The sequence below is a fragment of the Aulonocara sp. 'chitande type north' Nkhata Bay genome, linkage group LG12, assembly GCF_057382095.1.
Source record: "Aulonocara sp. 'chitande type north' Nkhata Bay isolate Kocher_YH1m ecotype deep benthic linkage group LG12, A_spYH_male_GT1.1, whole genome shotgun sequence".
NCBI classification, from domain to species: Eukaryota; Metazoa; Chordata; class Actinopteri; order Cichliformes; family Cichlidae; genus Aulonocara; species Aulonocara sp. 'chitande type north' Nkhata Bay.
This window is the reverse complement of record NC_141355.1, coordinates 2,223,407-2,241,461: the sequence shown is the minus strand read 5'-3', so window position 1 is coordinate 2,241,461 and position 18,055 is coordinate 2,223,407. Positions and strand designations below refer to the sequence as shown.

The window sequence follows — 18,055 nt, the reverse complement described above, 5'->3', positions numbered from 1 at the left end:
TAGGACACACCTTGTCTGGGCCTGCTGCCTTTCTGGGGCGAAGCTTCCTCAGTTGTCTCCTGACCTGATCCACTGTGACACTGGGAGATGTTTGGGAGGAGGGGAGGGGGGGAGATGTCTTGCTGCTGAGAGAGGGATTGGAGGAGGGGGGTGTCATGGTGTCAGGAAGGGGGGGAAGCGAGGGAGGTAGGAGAGTGGGGATTGGACTCTGTAGTGAAGGTGAGGGTGAGGGTGGGGGGGTTGTGGGCTGGTCAAACCTGTTGAAGTTGTTGAGTTCGTTTGCCTTCTCCACAGTCCCCCCCACTGTGCTTTTCTTGGTGTTGTGGCCTGTGATGGTTTTCACACCATTCCAGACCTCCCTCATATTGTTCCTCTCCAACTTCTGCTCCACCTTCCTCCTGTAGGTGTCCTTTGCTTCCCTCAGGCAGCGTTTCACCTCCCGCTGTGCTGCCTTCATCTCCTCCTTCACTTTGCTCCTGAAAGCCTTCTTCTTCATGTTGAGGACAGCTTTGACTTCCTGTGTTACCCACGGTTTGTTATTTGTTATATACGGACCCAAAAGAGATCAAGGGGCACACCTGTTCTACAGAGCATGTATACTGTTACACCCCGGCCTAGGCAACCGGGGTGCAACGCAGAAAAATAAAAAAAAGGAAAATAAAAATAATCCCAAAACGAGATTTAAAGCAAAACACCACATTTATTTACATCACCAAACACCAGACGTCAAACTATTTACAACGGGGGGGAAGATCGCGACCATGACATACAGAAACACAAGGCTTAAATACATAGAAGGAGCAATCAGGGAATGGACCACAGGAGGGAAACACAGCTGGGGCAAATTAGAACTGACGAGACAGGGAAAAATGTAAACTGAACACACTAAGATAACACAGACTTTCACAGTAAAACAGGAAACACATAACAGTCACGCCAAAAGCAACACACCGACAACACCAAAACGTAACAGTTCCCCCCACCCAAAAAATCAAACATGTAACCCCAAGTGAAAAGTTTGATTCAGACAAACGAAGGCTGAAGTGAAGGCAGACGAAGCTGATGGAGGCTGGAGCGGTCCCACGGACCCTCCAGCAGACGACGAAGGCTGGAGCAGTCCCACGGACCCTCCAGCGAAGGCGGATGAGGGCTGGAGCGGTCCCACGGACCCTCCAGCGATGGCGGACGAAGGCTGGAGCGGTCCCTCGGATCCTCCAGCGAAGGCGGATGAGCAGCCCACTAGCTGCACACACGGACACGCAGCCCACCAGCTGCGGAAGGCTGGAGGGGTCCCTCGGATCCTCCAGCGAAGGCGGATGAAGGCTGGAGCGGTCCCTCGGATCCTCCAGCGAAGACAGACGAGCAGCTCACTAGCCGCACACATAGACACGCAGCCCACCAGCTGCACACACAGACACGCAGCCCACCAGCTGCACACACGGACACGCAGCCCACCAGCTGCACACACGGACACGCAGCCCACCAGCCGCAGAAGGCTGGAGCGGTCCCTCGGATCCTCCAGCGAAGGCGGATGAAGGCTGGAGCGGTCCCTCGGATCCTCCAGCGAAGGCGGATGAAAGCTGGAGCGGTCCCACGGACCCTCCAGCAGACGACGAAGGCTGAGGCGGTCCCTCGGACCCCCCAGCGAAGGCAAATGAAGACTGAAGCGGTCCCACGGACCCTCCAGCGGAGGCAGATGAAACTGATGGAGGCTGGAGCGGTCCCCCTGACCCTCCAGCAGACGACGAAGGCTGGAGTGGTCCCACGGACCCTCCAACGAAGGCGGATGAAGGCTGGAGCGGTCCCCGGGCCCTCCAGCGAAGACAGACGGAGGCTGAAGCGGTCCCTCCCTCGGACCCTCCAGCAACGGCGAACGGCTGAAGCGGCCCCCGGGCCCTCCAGCGAAAACAGACGGAGGCTGAAGCGGTCCTCGGACCCTCCAGCGAAGACAGAAGGCCGAAGCTGTCCCTCCTTCGGACCCTCCAGCGATCCCGGACGAGCCCCCATATGTTACACCCCGGCCTAGGCAACCGGGGTGCAACGCAGAAAAATAAAAAAAAGGAAAATAAAAATAATCCCAAAACGAGATTTAAAGCAAAACACCACATTTATTTACATCACCAAACACCAGACGTCAAACTATTTACAACGGGGGGGAAGATCGCGACCATGACATACAGAAACACAAGGCTTAAATACATAGAAGGAGCAATCAGGGAATGGACCACAGGAGGGAAACACAGCTGGGGCAAATTAGAACTGACGAGACAGGGAAAAATGTAAACTGAACACACTAAGATAACACAGACTTTCACAGTAAAACAGGAAACACATAACAGTCACGCCAAAAGCAACACACCGACAACACCAAAACGTAACAATACGAACAGTAATACATGCGGAGAAAGAGGACATTAGCAGAGAGAGTGTCCAACAACATGACGAGGTGCCCAGTACTAGTGATGGTAAATTCGATTCTTTTTACTGAATCGAGTTTGAATGAGTCACTCACCAAAGTGAATCGGGTTTTTTGAGTCACTGAGTCAGTTGACCAGAGAGTGCAACAAATGTACATTTTCACTCAAACTTAATTTGTTTCTCTTTTCATGTAAATCCTACAGCTAAGATGAGTGATTGAAGAAGAAAAACAACTATTTTTATAGAGCAAAAAAGAGCAAATAAAATTAAGATTTCTAAAGAGAACATTTATTTTATTTTATTATTTAAGTATTTTCCTTTTTTCTCATCTAAATGTCCACTGAGCTGTGTGCCAGGGGGCGGTAATGCTCCTTAACATTGGTTGCCAACCAAGAAGAAGAAGAAGCTGTGAGCCAGGAGGGAGGGGGTGAGTAGCTCAAATGTGCTGCTAGCATGTTAGCAGAGCGATGCTACTGTGAACTGAGGAGCAATTGTCTTGATGTGAGCTTCTGCTCAGGGTTTTTTCTTCCAGTTCAGAGCAGAAATGTTTCTGTTAAGAAACTGGCTGTTTTTTCCCCCCCACAATTTTAATTATAAGCTAGATATATTTGTACTAATGGAATTAGTTTGCTAACAGCCACAGGGATGAGTCAGTGAGTCAGTTGGGTTTGTGAATCGTGATTCACGAGTCAGTAAAGTGATTCTCGAGCATTGAACGATTCGTTCATGATTCGCACATCACTACCCAGTGCTGGATGGGACAACGTACAACATGGCAGCTGGAACAACCTTCAGAGAACATGTTTGTGCTGTTTTGTTGTATTTGCATTGAACAGCATGCAAATGTTGGAGAGTGACAGTGATGACCTTCACACTGAACATTAATTCTGCTTAACATTGTGCAGCTTTAGGAAATGCAGAAATCCTCTTTTTTAATTTGTTCCATTTCATTTGTTTTTCTCTTTTCCTCTTTTAAACTAAGTGATTGTGATTTTGTGTAAAAAGAAGTGGATTTCAATTCGTGGAGAATAAATGAACGAGAGTCATTTGTGTTAAATATCAGCCTATTTATTAGTTCTGATCTTGTCATAATGTTTTTACCTCAATCATTCAACTGATACTGATTTCCCAGGATTAATGAAGATGCGTTGCATACTTCTCCCATATTACTCCAGCCTTGCTGTTCTGTTCTCATGTTGTTCCCCTGCCACCTTGGATGGTTAAGTGGAGAATATCTGGTTTAAACTCCTGGCTTACGTGGCAATGCCCAGAGAGACGATGGGCGAAAGATCGCCTCAAAGTTTCAGAAGAAAGAATACTCGAGTGTCACAGAGCTGTTAAAGCTGAAAACCCTTTTTTTCAACCCTCATGTCCAATAATAGCGACAAACCACACTTTCTTTTTAGCTAACATTTTGGCTAACATTAGAATTTGTTTGATGATGTCATACATTTAAGTGTGAGAAATATGCAAAGAAATGAGGAAGGGGACAAATATTTTGTCACGGCACTCTAAATGCTCCCAGCGGTCACACTGAAACAAGACCCTGAGGCCTGTTCCCTCAGTGTTGACAGATCCAACAGAGTTTTGATGATTTACCTGTTCCACACGGCAAAGTTTGTCCACGGTGCCCTGGTAGCGGTTCATACAGTCCTCAGCCAGGTGGAGGTGGGTTGAATACTGAGCAGGAGAGAGAGAGAGAGAGAGAGAGAGACGCTGCCAGTCAGGCTGACAAAGTGACCACCATCAGATCTAAACTTTATTAAATTTTAATAATAATCTTAATATTTTCTACATAACGCTTCTAAATGAGCTTGTTTCCTCGTGCTGTTTGTCATGAAGTGTCAGAACCAAATGTGTTGTGGATTATCCACACATCTCTACATCAATATAGTTCACAGCTATAAACAAATTCAACACATTAAACAAAATATTCTCATATGGACTGAGAATAAAAAGACAAAAACTTTATAATAATTTATGCTTATGCTGAGGGGAAAGCAGCACGTTGTATGTATGTATGTACTTCATAGCAGAAGAAGCTGCTGCTAATGTTTTCTTTTGGTTTCTGTCATGTCTGCAGTATAATTCTACAACATCATGATTAAATGTGACCACAATTTTGAATAATGAGGTAAACATATACGCAGATTCAGTATTCCATGAACGCTGTTGTCTGTTGTGACTTTAGCTCCTACCTTGCTGAGCTCTTTCTGATACTGAGGCATCTTCTTCAGCATCTGCGAGAGTTCCTTCATGGTGGTCTGAAAGACAATGAGACACCTGCAGTGAATAAAATGTCTTCATTCATTGGCTCACTGGGTATGAAAGATTCTTTCAACAACAACATCAGCTACAAATGATGCTACACAACTAAAACAATAAACCAAATGCTTTTACTGTTTTATTCTCCACTGACTGAACAATGTTTTGAATACATTTATCTGCTTTTTACCCTCATAAGGACCAGGATCATGTTTTTATTCACTTATATGACTTATTATCTGCACCTTCATTTAAATGTCTTCCATAAAGGAGTACAAAGCCTTTCATATCCCAAATATCAATATTTAATTGATTGTAATATTAATATATAATTTTATCATATTTACTGTAATGTTATATTAATAGAATAATTTTGAAGAACTTCAGTTTGATGAGTTTTTGAGGTTTTGTTTGTCCTGTAGGCTGAGCAGATGTTTAAAGGAGTCGTCGGTAGAATTCTGTATATTTAAAAAGAGAAAAAACATTTTTTTAAGGCAGCCAGTGATTGAAACACCAAAGATTTGTACAGTAGTATCAGCCAAAACAGGCAATATCCCACTACAGGCAAGACAGGCTATTCAATTGTATTTTTATAGGACCAAATCAAGCACCTCAAGGTGATTTATACTGTAAGATAAAGAGCCCACAACAATGCAAAGCAAACAGAGAAAACCGCAACAATCACATGACCCCCTCTGAGCAAGCATTTGGGCAACAGTGAGGAAAAACCTCCACCAGAACCAGGCCACGGGAGGGGAGGCCACCAGTGCATCACGTGAAGGTGACGCAGTGCTATAAGGTCACCAAGATAAGGTGGGGCGTGGTAGCTTTCATGTGATGAGAAGGATCTGAAGTTTGATTCTGGATTTGACAGGGAGCCGATGAAGAGGAGCTAATATGGGAGAAACATACAGTCTCTTTCTAGTCCCTGCCATTATTCTTACTGGAATCAATGCAGACACTGGAAATCCCTCAGTCCTTGCTACATAAGCACAACTGAGAGTGAACGATCATCTTGGCTGTTGGTAACAACAGGGCTGGACTGGTAATCTGGAGCTTGTGGGTCAATATCATTTTTGTTTTCTTTTTTGATAAAGCCTACATGCCAGCTGGAAGAGCGCACTGGCACCATGGGTGCATGAAGCAAGAACGTACTGAGGAAGACTAGTTTTGCGTCATTTAAAGTGGAATGTCCTGATGCCCCTGAGTCCTGTGGTTGAGAGCGAGGGCTCAGCTGACTGTCCTCTTTTGCTGCTAACAACGAGCCAAACTGCACGAGAACACACTGATGTGACACTAATGTCACAGCACCATACTGATCAGTGTTATTTATGCTGGAGAGCTAGTTAGCTAACATTATTACTGACAGCCAAAATGCTTGTTCACCCTCATTTTTGCTGCTGGACCTAATGAGGAATGATGGGTTTCAGGTATCTGCGCAAGAAGTGTTGCAAAAGCCAAAGCACGCAAATTCATGAATTTGTCAGTAGAGAGGTTGCAATCAAGCAGGTGTAAATCCACAATGGATCAGGAAACATTGTTCATTTTGACAGTAATGTTGAAACAGTTTGAGGATAAAGTTGAACTTGTCATTTTAAGTCAACTCCCAGTGCAGCTACACACTCTGCACATGCCTCGTGTTGTTGGGTCAGTGAGACAGCTCGATCACCTGTCTCATTGTGTCTTTTGATGTAACATGCATCTTAGCCATCGCCATGACTACACCCACTGCCTTCTGATTGAATGCATGTTTCTGCAACATCCTTATACCACACAACCCTACTTTACACCACACTCGTGTTTAGTAGTAGTAGAAGCACAATTTCACCAACTAACTTACACAAGGCAGCCATTGGAGCTGAATTGCAATAACAACTCCTTTTATCTCCACATTGACTTAATATAAATATTATTTCAAGTTTGATCTACAAAATTTGGAGTTTATTTGCAAAATAAACCATAACTTTTTTTTCTGAATGTGTCTAATACTCCTTAGTAGAGTAATATGTAACCCATATCAACTACTGCCTGTCACATGACCCACGTCAGCTGATTTGAGGTCCCTCTTCTGATTGGCTCCTTTCACGTCGCGGCAACTCTGAAAACCGGCTGTGGAGGGATACTTCCGGGTTCGACTCCTGCTGTGGCTGTGAGCTTATGGCATTTAGAGCGGTATTGGAAAACAAAGCGTTTTCTCTCCTCAATTCATCTTTAAACTTTAAACTTAGCAGTAAGTGTCCTTAATATCTTTCAACCTTTGGTTGTCAGTAACCAGCCGATCGTTTTCACGATTAAAAAATGACTTTGTGCGGCAGCGTTCCCACCGCAAGCAGAACTCCGGTTCATAAACTGCTGTTTTTGAACACTTTTGTTTACTTAAGCATTTTTATGGGCTTACTTTGAAACAAAGTGCGATTGAATGATTATTGTTATGTGTTGCCTTGAATTCGGCTATGCTGTCTGTTAGACAGTTGTTTTCCTTTATTGTTGTTTTTGTATTGTTTGTAGCGAACGCTACTGGACTGTATAGATTAAGCTACATAGCCAAGATGATTAATGATTTAACTGTTGTACATTGATTGATGATGATTTATGATTTGCATTGTTACCTAGACTTGCAGAAGAATATATTTGTTTACCGGTAAACTGAATTGAACTTGATGTGCTAATGGACATTTTTCTGACCTACAGGTCAGGTTTTTTTTCCCCTTTGAATTGATCTTCTTCATATTGAAGTGGCGAGCCGGTAGGACCATCCTTTGTTTTCCCCTCTTTTCCCCCACTTAGCCGTCTTTGGATTACGGACATATTTCCCCATTGTATGAAGCTGGACCCTAAGGAGGAATACCTTAAAAGTGAACTTTAAAAAGAAAAGGACCAAAAAAAAAAGGACTCTTAGCAAAAGGACTCTTGCACAGAAAAATCACAGCATTGATTTATTATTTAATTGTGGACATTTATGTTGTGTGTTGTGTTAATTATTTTTGTTCCATTTCCCCTTTCCCCTATTTATTCAATATATTTTTGGTACAAGACATTGCAGTTTTTGGTCTCATCATTCACACCATCTAGGCTCCATAAAGAACTATTTCTTCTGCGCGTCAGTCAGTAAATTCATCCATTGCCATAAACTAGTCCTTAAATAACTTAGCGTTACATGTGGCGAGCCAGCCAGGAGCCTGATGGGTGAATGAGGGGTTTTTTTTTGTGTTATTTGATGTAATTTGATATTCGGTAATTTCTGTGGTTTTGATAAGGTCCGCGACAAGAAAAAATGAAGTTTATTCAGGAAAGTGGGGTCAATGTTGCACATTCTGTCATTGTTTCTGGTGCCACAAACACTGAGAAAGATGAGGAAATTCTTGATTATTTGAAACAGTACGGTCGTATAAAAACTGTTATATTCGTGGATGACGCAAATAGTGTTTTTTACAAAAACCTGATCGTTGAATATTGTGATAGTTCTGCGATAACTGCTCTTAATACGTTTTTCCCATATACTCATCAGTCAAAGAATCACTCGGCTTTGACTTTTTGTGTAAGATCGCTTGCCGCAGAATGCACAGCCACAGGAGGAGTCAGGACCCCTGCAGATTACCTCGGCGAGCTCAAGCAACTTGCACGCCGCAGCGGCAGGGATTTTCCAGATATTCTGCGGGAAATGATGGGACAAATCAGTGAGCATCTGGAAGGAATCGAACAAGACAGTGACTTAGAGGGAGCCTCAGTCCAAATTGTGGAGCCTGCATCATCTCTGCCTGGCCAGCAGGGGTCGTTGTCTGGACACTCCGCAATCTCTGAGACAGCTACCAGCAATCCCTCACCTGACCAACAGGGGTCACTGCCACATCCACAAAGATTTTCACTGTCACAGACTGAAATGAACCCCCCGGAAATACAAAAGTTAGTGGTGGAGCATGTTGTAAAAACAGACACCGTATCTGCATTCAGACTTCGTCCTTTCTCTGGGAAGATCCCCAAACCAGCTAACGAAACAGATTATGAGACCTGGAGATCTCACATTGAACTGCTGTTAGCAGATCCAAATTTGGCACCTCTACAGATCACTCGTCGCATCCTTGAAAGTTTGCTACCTCCGGCAGCAGATGTTGTGAAAGGGCTGGGCTCAAACACAATTCCATCCATCTATTTAAAAGTGTTGGATTCTGCTTTTGCTTTGGTACAAGATGGTGAAGAGTTGTTTGCTCAATTCCTGAATACGTTACAGGATCCGGGTGAGAAACCCTCTGCTTTTTTGCAACATTTACAACTCACATTAAACACTGTGATGAAAAGAGGTGGTATCTTGTCTTCAGACTTCAACAAACATTTACTCAAGCAGTTTTGTTGAGGATGCTGGGATAGTGATATCCTAAACAAACTACAGTTGGAGAACTTGAGGAGCGATCCCCCATATTTTGCAGAGCTCCTCCTACTGCTTCGAACTGAGGAGGGTAGACAGCTGGCCAAGGAGAATCCCATGAAGAAGCACCTAACTGCATCCAAGCCTCGTGCCGCTGTTCATTCCCAGAGCACATGTGCTTGTAGCCATTCAGACACCAAGGCTATTAATGAGCTGAAGCAACAGATGCAGAAACTGCAGAGTCAAATGGCTGCTCTTCTCTCACAGAAATCTCAATTCTCCAAGCCAGCACCACCTCAACTCAGATCAGCACAACCAAGACCCAGCAGCAGTGCAACCAGTTCCCGGCCTAGAGCAGGCTACTGCTTTAAATGTGGAGAGGATGGGCACATGTCAGCAGGATGCGCCAACCCTCCAAACCCGACACTGGTTCTGAAAAAGAAGAAACAACTTGAAAAAAGACAGCAGGTTTGGGACAGCAATAACAAATCGTCAAACTAGAGGCAGTCTCTGTGGAGGGACAGACGGAGGCTGCAATCGACCCATGTCCCAGTTACAAGCAGGATGGACGTTCCATCACATTGCCTAAAGGACTCATTGGAACCAGAAGCACAGCACAGGTCACGATTGGAGGAACTGTATTCAACTGCCTGTTAGACACTGGGTCTCAGGTAACCACCATCTCTCACTCCTTCCGCCATGATTATCTTTCTGACCATGAGATACAACCTCTGAAAAATCTACTGGAGATAGAAGGAGCAAATGGCCAAGCTGTTCCATACCTTGGTTATGTGGAGCTGAACGTCACTTTCCCTCCCGACTTCTTGGGTTCCACCACAGCTGTTGACACACTTGCCCTGGTAGTTCCTGATGTCCAATCAGCTCAACAGCCGTCAATACTGATTGGTACAAACACTCTGGACTTGGCATATGAGAGAGCATTCTCAGACCAACAACCCTCCATTCCAGCCCCACATGGATACAGAACGGTGCTGAAAATCCTTGAGCAACGATACAGACTGGCCAACAGTAACCATCATGGAATCATCAAGCTGCACACTGACGGACCACAGACCATCCCAGCTGGAAAAACTGTTGCCTTGGAGGGCTTAATTTGCGGACGCTGCCTCCAGGCCGAGAAGGCTGTGTTGGTGGAACATCCAACTTCGTCGCCTCTGCCAGGTGGCTTAATGGTCCCGTCTTGTGTCATGGATTTCCCTTCTCACCAGCCATACCACTTACCTGTGGTAATCTGCAACCAGTCTGATCATGACGTAACCCTCCCAGCCAAAGCCATCATTGCGGAGATCAGTGCCATTCAGTCTATTCAGTGTCAGGAAAGGAGTCATGACAGTATGCCTCCCAACCCTGTGACTTCTGGGTTCAACTTCAACTTTGGTAACTCCCCCTTAACACCGGAATGGAAGAGTCGTATTACTGAGAAGTTAAACGCCCTCCATGATGTCTTTGCAAAACACGACCTTGACCTCGGGAAAACTGACAGTGAAACATCAGATCAAGCTCTCTGACCCTACTCCCTTCAAACAGCGCCCAAGACCAATCCATCCTCAAGATTTGGATGCTGTGCGCCAACACCTGAAGGAGCTGGTTGACTCTGGGGTCATCAGAGAGTCAGAGTCACCTTTTGCATCACCCATTGTCGTGGTGCGAAAGAAGAATGGGAGTGTGCGGCTCTGCATTGATTACCGGAAACTAAATCTGCAGACCATCAAAGATGCATATGCATTGCCAAAGTTGGAGGATACTTTTACAGCTCTCTCTGGATCAGAATGGTTTTCAGTCCTTGACCTTAAATCTGGTTATTATCAGATTGAAATGGAGGAGGAAGACAAGAGCAAAACAGCATTTGTATGTCCACTTGGATTCTATGAGTTCAACAGAATGCCCCAGGGAGTCACGAACGCACCCAGTACCTTCCAGCGACTAATGGAAAAGTGCATGGGAGAAATGAACTTGAAAGAAGTCTTGGTCTTCATTGACGACTTGATTATTTTTGCACCAACACTTGAAGAGCATGAGAGGAGACTACTGAAAGTCCTTCACCGTTTGAAGGAATTTGGACTCAAGCTCTCAGTTGAAAAGTGCATGTTTTTCCAGAAATCCGTTAAATACTTGGGGCATGTTGTGTCAAAGGATGGTGTACAGACAGATCCAGATAAAATCGAGACACTTAAGTCCTGGCCGGTTCCAAAGAATCTTAAAGAACTTCGCTCTTTCCTGGGTTTCGCAGGATATTACCGTAGGTTCATCCAAGGCTACTCCAACATCGTTAAACCTTTGCATGACCTTACTGCTGGATATCCTCCATCACAGCGGAAACTCAGAGCCACCTTCAAGCGAGAGCAATATTTGGATCCTAAGGAACCACTTGCCAGTCGCTGGACTCCTGCATGTCAACAAGCCTTTGACACCATTATCAAAAAACTCACGACAGCACCAGTACTTGCTTTCACCAATCCCCAGAAGCCTTACCTTCTCCATACAGATGCTAGTTCTACCGGGCTAGGAGCTATTCTGTACCAGGAGCAACAAGGACAAAACCGGGTGATTGCCTATGCAAGTCGTGGTCTGTCGAGGAGTGAGTCAAAATATCCAGCTCACAAACTGGAATTTCTGGCTCTCAAGTGGGCTGTTACGGAGAAGTTTCATGACTATCTCTACGGCACCAACTTCACTGTCATTACTGACAGCAACCCACTCACCTATCTACTTACCTCTGCTAAATTAGATGCCACCAGTTACCGTTGGCTCTCTGCTCTTTCCACATTTTCATTCAAAATCATGTATAGATCTGGTAGGCAAAATCCAGATGCTGATGCTCTCTCTCGCAGGCCACATGGAGAACTCTCCAATGACCAGATGTCCCACAAGGAGAGGGAGAGAATTCTCCGATTTGCCCAACATCATCTGGGTCATTCTTCCTCAATTTCCATCGATCAACACACAGTCAAGGCCCTTTGTGACCGGCAGCTCGTTTATAGTATGGCTGAAAAGATGTCCACCACCGCACTCATCCAGTCACTAACTGCCCATGCCGACAGTTTGCCTGACAGCTTCGTCAACGACACTCAGTTTGCACCTCCTGTTGTTCCTCAGCTGACGAATGCTGAAATCGCTGAGAGACAGAGGGAAGACCAGACCCTGAGGCATGTCATATTGCTGCTAGAGACTGGGGAAAGCCCACCTCCCGTCTTGCGGGATGAACTCCCAGAACTGCCCCTTCTACTCCGAGACCAACATCGCCTGGAGCTCCAAAACGCCATTCTCGTGAGGAGGAGGCAAGTTGGGGACCAGCTCTATCACCAGTTAGTGTTACCTCAGAAATTTCGGGCTAAAGTACTGTCAGAACTGCATGACAAGATGGGTCATTTGGGCATCGAACGTACTCTTGACCTCGTACGTCGAAGATTCTACTGGCCGAAAATGGCCAATGATGTGTGGAATAAAGTGAAGACATGTGAGAGATGCACCAAACGGAAAGCCTTACCTGAAAGAGCGGCACCCCTGGTGAACATTCAAAGTTATCGACCTCTGGAACTGGTTTGCATGGACTTTTTATCACTGGAACCTGACAGGAGCAGAACCAAAGACATCCTGGTAATAACAGATCACTTTACCAAGTACGCTGTCGCTGTCCCCACTCCAAACCAAAAAGCAAAGACTGTCGCCAAATGTCTCTGGGACAATTTTCTGGTTCATTATGGTATCCCAGAAAAGCTCCATAGTGATCAAGGACCAGACTTTGAGTCACGCACAATAAAAGAACTCTGCAAAATGGCTGGAATTCACAAAAGAAGAACTACACCATACCATCCACGAGGAAATCCAGTCGAGCGCTTTAACAGAACACTCCTGAATATGCTCGGAACACTCACCACAGAAGAGAAAACTCACTGGAAAGATTTTGTTAAGCCCTTGGTCCACGCATACAACTGCACCCGGAGTGATGTTACTGGCTACTCACCCTATGAGCTCATGTTTGGTCGACAACCTCGCCTCCCGATTGACCTGGTCTTTGGACTTCCTGTGGACGGCAATCAACCCACTCATTCGCAATATGTCCAGAACCTGAAGTCAAATCTAGAAAAGAGCTACAAAATTGCCATTGGCAATGCGGAGAAGCTCATGGAAAGAAACAAGAGCCGTTTCGACCAACATATCACCCCCTCTGAACTGGACGTTGGTGACAGGGTGCTGGTACGTAATGTGAAACTCCGAGGCAAACACAAAATCGCAGACAAATGGGAACCAGACATCTATGTGGTGGTAAAAAGAGCAAAAATTCTTCCAGTGTACACTGTCCGACCAGAGAACAAATCCAAACCGATTCGTACTCTTCACAGAGATCTCCTATTACCATGTGGATTTTTGCCCCATTCCACTAGAACCAACCGAACAACTGTAAAACCAACCAGGAAGCAGTCATTCAACCTTTCTGATGAGGACTGTGCACAACCTCAGTCAGACGATGAGGATGAAATGATACTGCATCAATGGTATGATCCTGTCTCAGAGCCTCTGCAATTCACCACTGTCCATAATCTGCCAGAACCGTCATCCGCCGTTCCAGCCACTGAACCTTTACCATCTGATACACCAGTCTGTGAACCTGCTACGCTCCCTTTGCCTCCTCTTGAGCCAGCAGAGAGCGAAACCCCTGACTCGGAAACCCCTGTCAAGGAGGAAGCTCCTGATACTGTGGAATCAGAGGACAGTCTGTCCTCTGCTGAACCTACCAATGTTGAATTGCCGACTGAGTCCAGTATGTCCTCTGCTGCTGATCTACCATCTAACTCTGACACCTCCAGCTCTGAACTAGAACCTCTGAGAACATCAACTCGGACCAGGAAACCTCCGGACCGGTTACAATACTCTACGCTTGGTCAGCTCATCTTGAAGAGTATTCAGGCACTCGTCCATGGCTTAACCACTGCCTTTACTCATGCACTGGAGGATGAAGAGGACCATCTGCTTACTGCCACTGAACAACCTGTCATCCGGACCCAACCACCATGTACAGGGACGTACATGAGATCGAGGGGGGAACCTGTAACCCATATTAACTACTGCCTGTCACATGACCCACGTCAGCTGATTTGAGGTCCCTCTTCTGATTGGCTCCTTTCACGTCGCGGCAACTCTGAAAACCGGCTGTGGAGGGATACTTCCGGGTTCGACTCCTGCTGTGGCTGTGAGCTTATGGCATTTAGAGCGGTATTGGAAAACAAAGCGTTTTCTCTCCTCAATTCATCTTTAAACTTTAAACTCAGCAGTAAGTGTCCTTAATATCTTTCAACCTTTGGTTGTCAGTAACCAGCCGATCGTTTTCACGATTTAAAAAATGACTTTGTGCGGCAGCGTTCCCACCGCGAGCAGAACTCCGGTTCATAAACTGCTGTTTTTGAACACTTTTGTTTACTTAAGCATTTTTATGGGCTTACTTTGAAACAAAGTGCGATTGAATGATTATTGTTATGTGTTGCCTTGAATTCGGCTATGCTGTCTGTTAGACAGTTGTTTTCCTTTATTGTTGTTTTTGTATTGTTTGTAGCGAACGCTACTGGACTGTATAGATTAAGCTACGTAGCCAAGATGATTAATGATTTAACTGTTGTACATTGATTGATGATGATTTATGATTTGCATTGTTACCTAGACTTGCAGAAGAATATATTTGTTTACCGGTAAACTGAATTGAACTTGATGTGCTAATGGACATTTTTCTGACCTACAGGCCAGGTTTTTTTCCCCCCCTTTGAATTGATCTTCTTCATATTGAAGTGGCGAGCCGGTAGGACCATCCTTTGTTTTCCCCTCTTTTCCCCCACTTAGCCATCTTTGGATTACGGACATATTTCCCCATTGTATGAAGCTGGACCCTAAGGAGGAATACCTTAAAAGTGAACTTTAAAAAGAAAAGGACCAAAAAAAAAAGGACTCTTAGCAAAAGGACTCTTGCACAGAAAAATCACAGCATTGATTTATTATTTAATTGTGGACATTTATGTTGTGTGTTGTGTTAATTATTTTTGTTCCATTTCCCCTTTCCCCTATTTATTCAATATATTTTTGGTACAAGACATTGCAGTTTTTGGTCTCATCATTCACACCATCTAGGCTCCATAAAGAACTATTTCTTCTGCGCGTCAGTCAGTAAATTCATCCATTGCCATAAACTAGTCCTTAAATAACTTAGCGTTACAAATAGTTGCGAGTAAAGTACAAGTTTACAGCTCAGTTTATTGCGTACACATCGATATATGTTTGTGAATATTTTTCCAGTAACTGAAAATCCTATTTGAAGCGGCAGGCATTAGCTGCAGGACTGAGAGGAGGCAGAATAAACCAAAAGTGGCTTTAATGCTGATTTCAAAGAACAAAAGTTTCCAATTATGGATAAAAAAATGAAGATTTTGTGCACATTAACAGAGGCTTCTTAGTGTGCTGTGCTTCTTACAGAGACACACAGAACAAATACCTTTCATCTACAAAGACAACAGACTAGTGTGAATGAAAGGTTATTAGTCATTAATAATGCTGACTTTTGATGACTAGCTCGATAACTCGACATACGGGGCGACCGTGGCTCAGGGGGTTGGGAAGCGTATCTGTAACCGGAAGGTCGCCGGTTCGATCCCTGGGCTCTCTGTCCTGGTTGTTGTGTCGTTGGGCAAGACACTTTACCCTACTTGCCTACTGGTGTCGGCCAGAGGGGCCGATGGCGCGATATGGCAGCCTCGCTTCTGTCAGTCTGCTCCAGGGCAGCTGTGGCTACAACCGTAGCTGCCTCCACCAGTGTGTGAATGTGAGAGTGAATGAATAGTGGCATTGTAAAGCACTTTGGGTGCCTTGAAAAGCGCTATATAAATCCAATCCATTATTATTATTATTATTATTATTATTATATGAACTGTCTGAGAATCTTTGAGAATTTAGTGATTGGTGGTAGGAAGTGACTGAGATGAGTGAACAAATGTATGGTCATGTTGTTTTCACTGTAACTATGTGAAGGACGAACAGAGGATCCAGAAAGCCGAACACAGAGACACGCCGTGGCCTTTACCTTTTCTCCAGTGTTCATCTTTTTGCTGGCAGAGAATTCCTTTAGTGAGCGAGTCACAGCTCTGTGCATAGTGAGACACAAAGAGGACACGTAAAAGAAAAAGTTCTCAGTATCCTGAGCAAGCACGTTAGTGACAGCAGGGACCAGTCCTTTGTTTGACTGCATTTGTGAGCAGGAGGTGAAAGCCACTTACGTCGACACCTCAGCGATGTGCTTATGTCTCAGACTCAGCCACAGATCGTCATCCTCGTCCAGCACTACCTCCTTCATCCTGGTTTCTCCCATCCCGCTGGTCTCAAACCTCACAGACACGTGTTAACAGACACGTGTTAACAGACTGCTTGATTTTCACATTGTCGCTATTATTTCTATTTGTGTGACCCAAACCTTCAGTCATAACATTAAAAAATGCATGTGGCAGGTGTCAGACCTCCTTTAGTAGCATCTCTACCTGTAAACATCATCCTCGACTCCCAGTAAGTCGTAGGCCATGGCTTGCAGTGTGAGCTCATGCAGGAGAGGTGACACGGGGTCAAAGCCTCGGTCCAGAATGAGCAGCTGAGTGCGAGACTTGTCGGGACCCTGGAGGCACCAGAGCATATAGAAAACACTGCTTTAACATGTAACACACGTCTTTCTTCCAACAGCAATCAGTTTAACCTTTGGAAGAACCGAAGCAGCTTAGTTATCGCCCCAAGAACAATGGAGCCCACAGACAGACCATAACGTCTGTTTCATCCTCTGTGGATGGTTACCCACTCAACAGTGACGTAGTCGATGCTTAATCATGGGAGCAGTCCAGCTGATCTCCCCCAACACTGAAAACTAAAACTACAGCTGAGTGAAAATCTATTTACTATGTGAGTTTATTCTTTTCTTACTTAACTCTAATTAACACGTGTAACAGCTGTACAGTTTTTAATGCAGCTTGTAAAAGAACTAATGATCGATAAAAGCAACCTGGATGTTATGGCAGATTAGAGCTGGGTACGATTTATTACATTGTGTGTAATTTCCTCTGTTTTTCTCTTGTTTCAGAAATGTCCACATGTTTACCATAATCTGGTTCTTCCATTCATTATCTAGTCATTTCACTTCATTACCTCTCCCAAGGTGGGGTCATCAGCTTTGTAGCCATCCAACTTCTCCTGAAGCATCTGAGCCAGAACTGCACAGTCTTTGTAGTCCCTAATCCAAACACACACAGGTATTCATTTATCCAGGTATTAGTTCATGCACATTTTAAAAATCAAACAGCATGGAAGCGACAGCCAGGAAGAAAACATTTGGCTTATTTAGAAATAAGAGAAATCGTCCAGAAATCAGATTCTAATAAAACAGTGTTGGCAAGAAGAAGACGGTCATCCAAATTCAAGCTGTTAAAAGCAAGATAGAGGAGGGGGCCGGGCATCTCAGACAGGAACCACAAGAAATACACAAAAACCCACAGTGTGATTCCTCCAGGAGGTAGGACAGCTCAGTGGGATGGAATAAGGATATCCTTGACAGGAATATCAACACATATCCCAGTCAGCAGATACTCAACTGAAATAATAGGCTGACAACAGGAGGATATTGATGTCACTTTCTCCACAATGCATGGAGGGTTCCACCCAAAATTACAGCATCACGTGGCTTTACAAGCAACGGAAAGACGCCAGCCTAAAGGACAACACAGAAGCTCTGATCAAGGCAGCACAAGAACAGATCCAGATAGAGACAGGAGTCTATCACAGGCGGCCTGCAGACAGCCTGGTACATGATAGCAGGACGGGACGATGCAAGCTGAGTCAGCACTTGGATCAAGCAAGTGGACTACGAGAACATTTGTGCCGCATACATCCAAACTGCAAGAGTAGCTCCAGCATTTTCCAGGAACAAAATTAGACCTATGTCCAGAAGAGAACAGTGTCTTCTGCTAAACT

At 44.8% G+C, this 18,055-nt stretch overlaps 1 protein-coding gene across 1 annotated transcript in view; it reads right to left on the bottom strand.

Moving 5' to 3' along the window:
- stxbp1b (syntaxin binding protein 1b) overlaps nucleotides 1-18,055 on the bottom strand; it is a 48,906-nt gene that overhangs the window by 11,811 nt on the left and 19,040 nt on the right. Inside the window, exons 8-13 of the mRNA XM_086313190.1 lie at nucleotides 17,234-17,318; nucleotides 16,582-16,712; nucleotides 16,324-16,431; nucleotides 16,131-16,191; nucleotides 4,617-4,682; nucleotides 4,018-4,098 (exon numbers count right to left, since the gene is read on the bottom strand). Of these exons, the coding sequence (XP_086169316.1) occupies nucleotides 4,018-4,098; nucleotides 4,617-4,682; nucleotides 16,131-16,191; nucleotides 16,324-16,431; nucleotides 16,582-16,712; nucleotides 17,234-17,318 (532 nt within the window). The remainder of the gene's footprint in view (nucleotides 1-4,017; nucleotides 4,099-4,616; nucleotides 4,683-16,130; nucleotides 16,192-16,323; nucleotides 16,432-16,581; nucleotides 16,713-17,233; nucleotides 17,319-18,055) is intronic.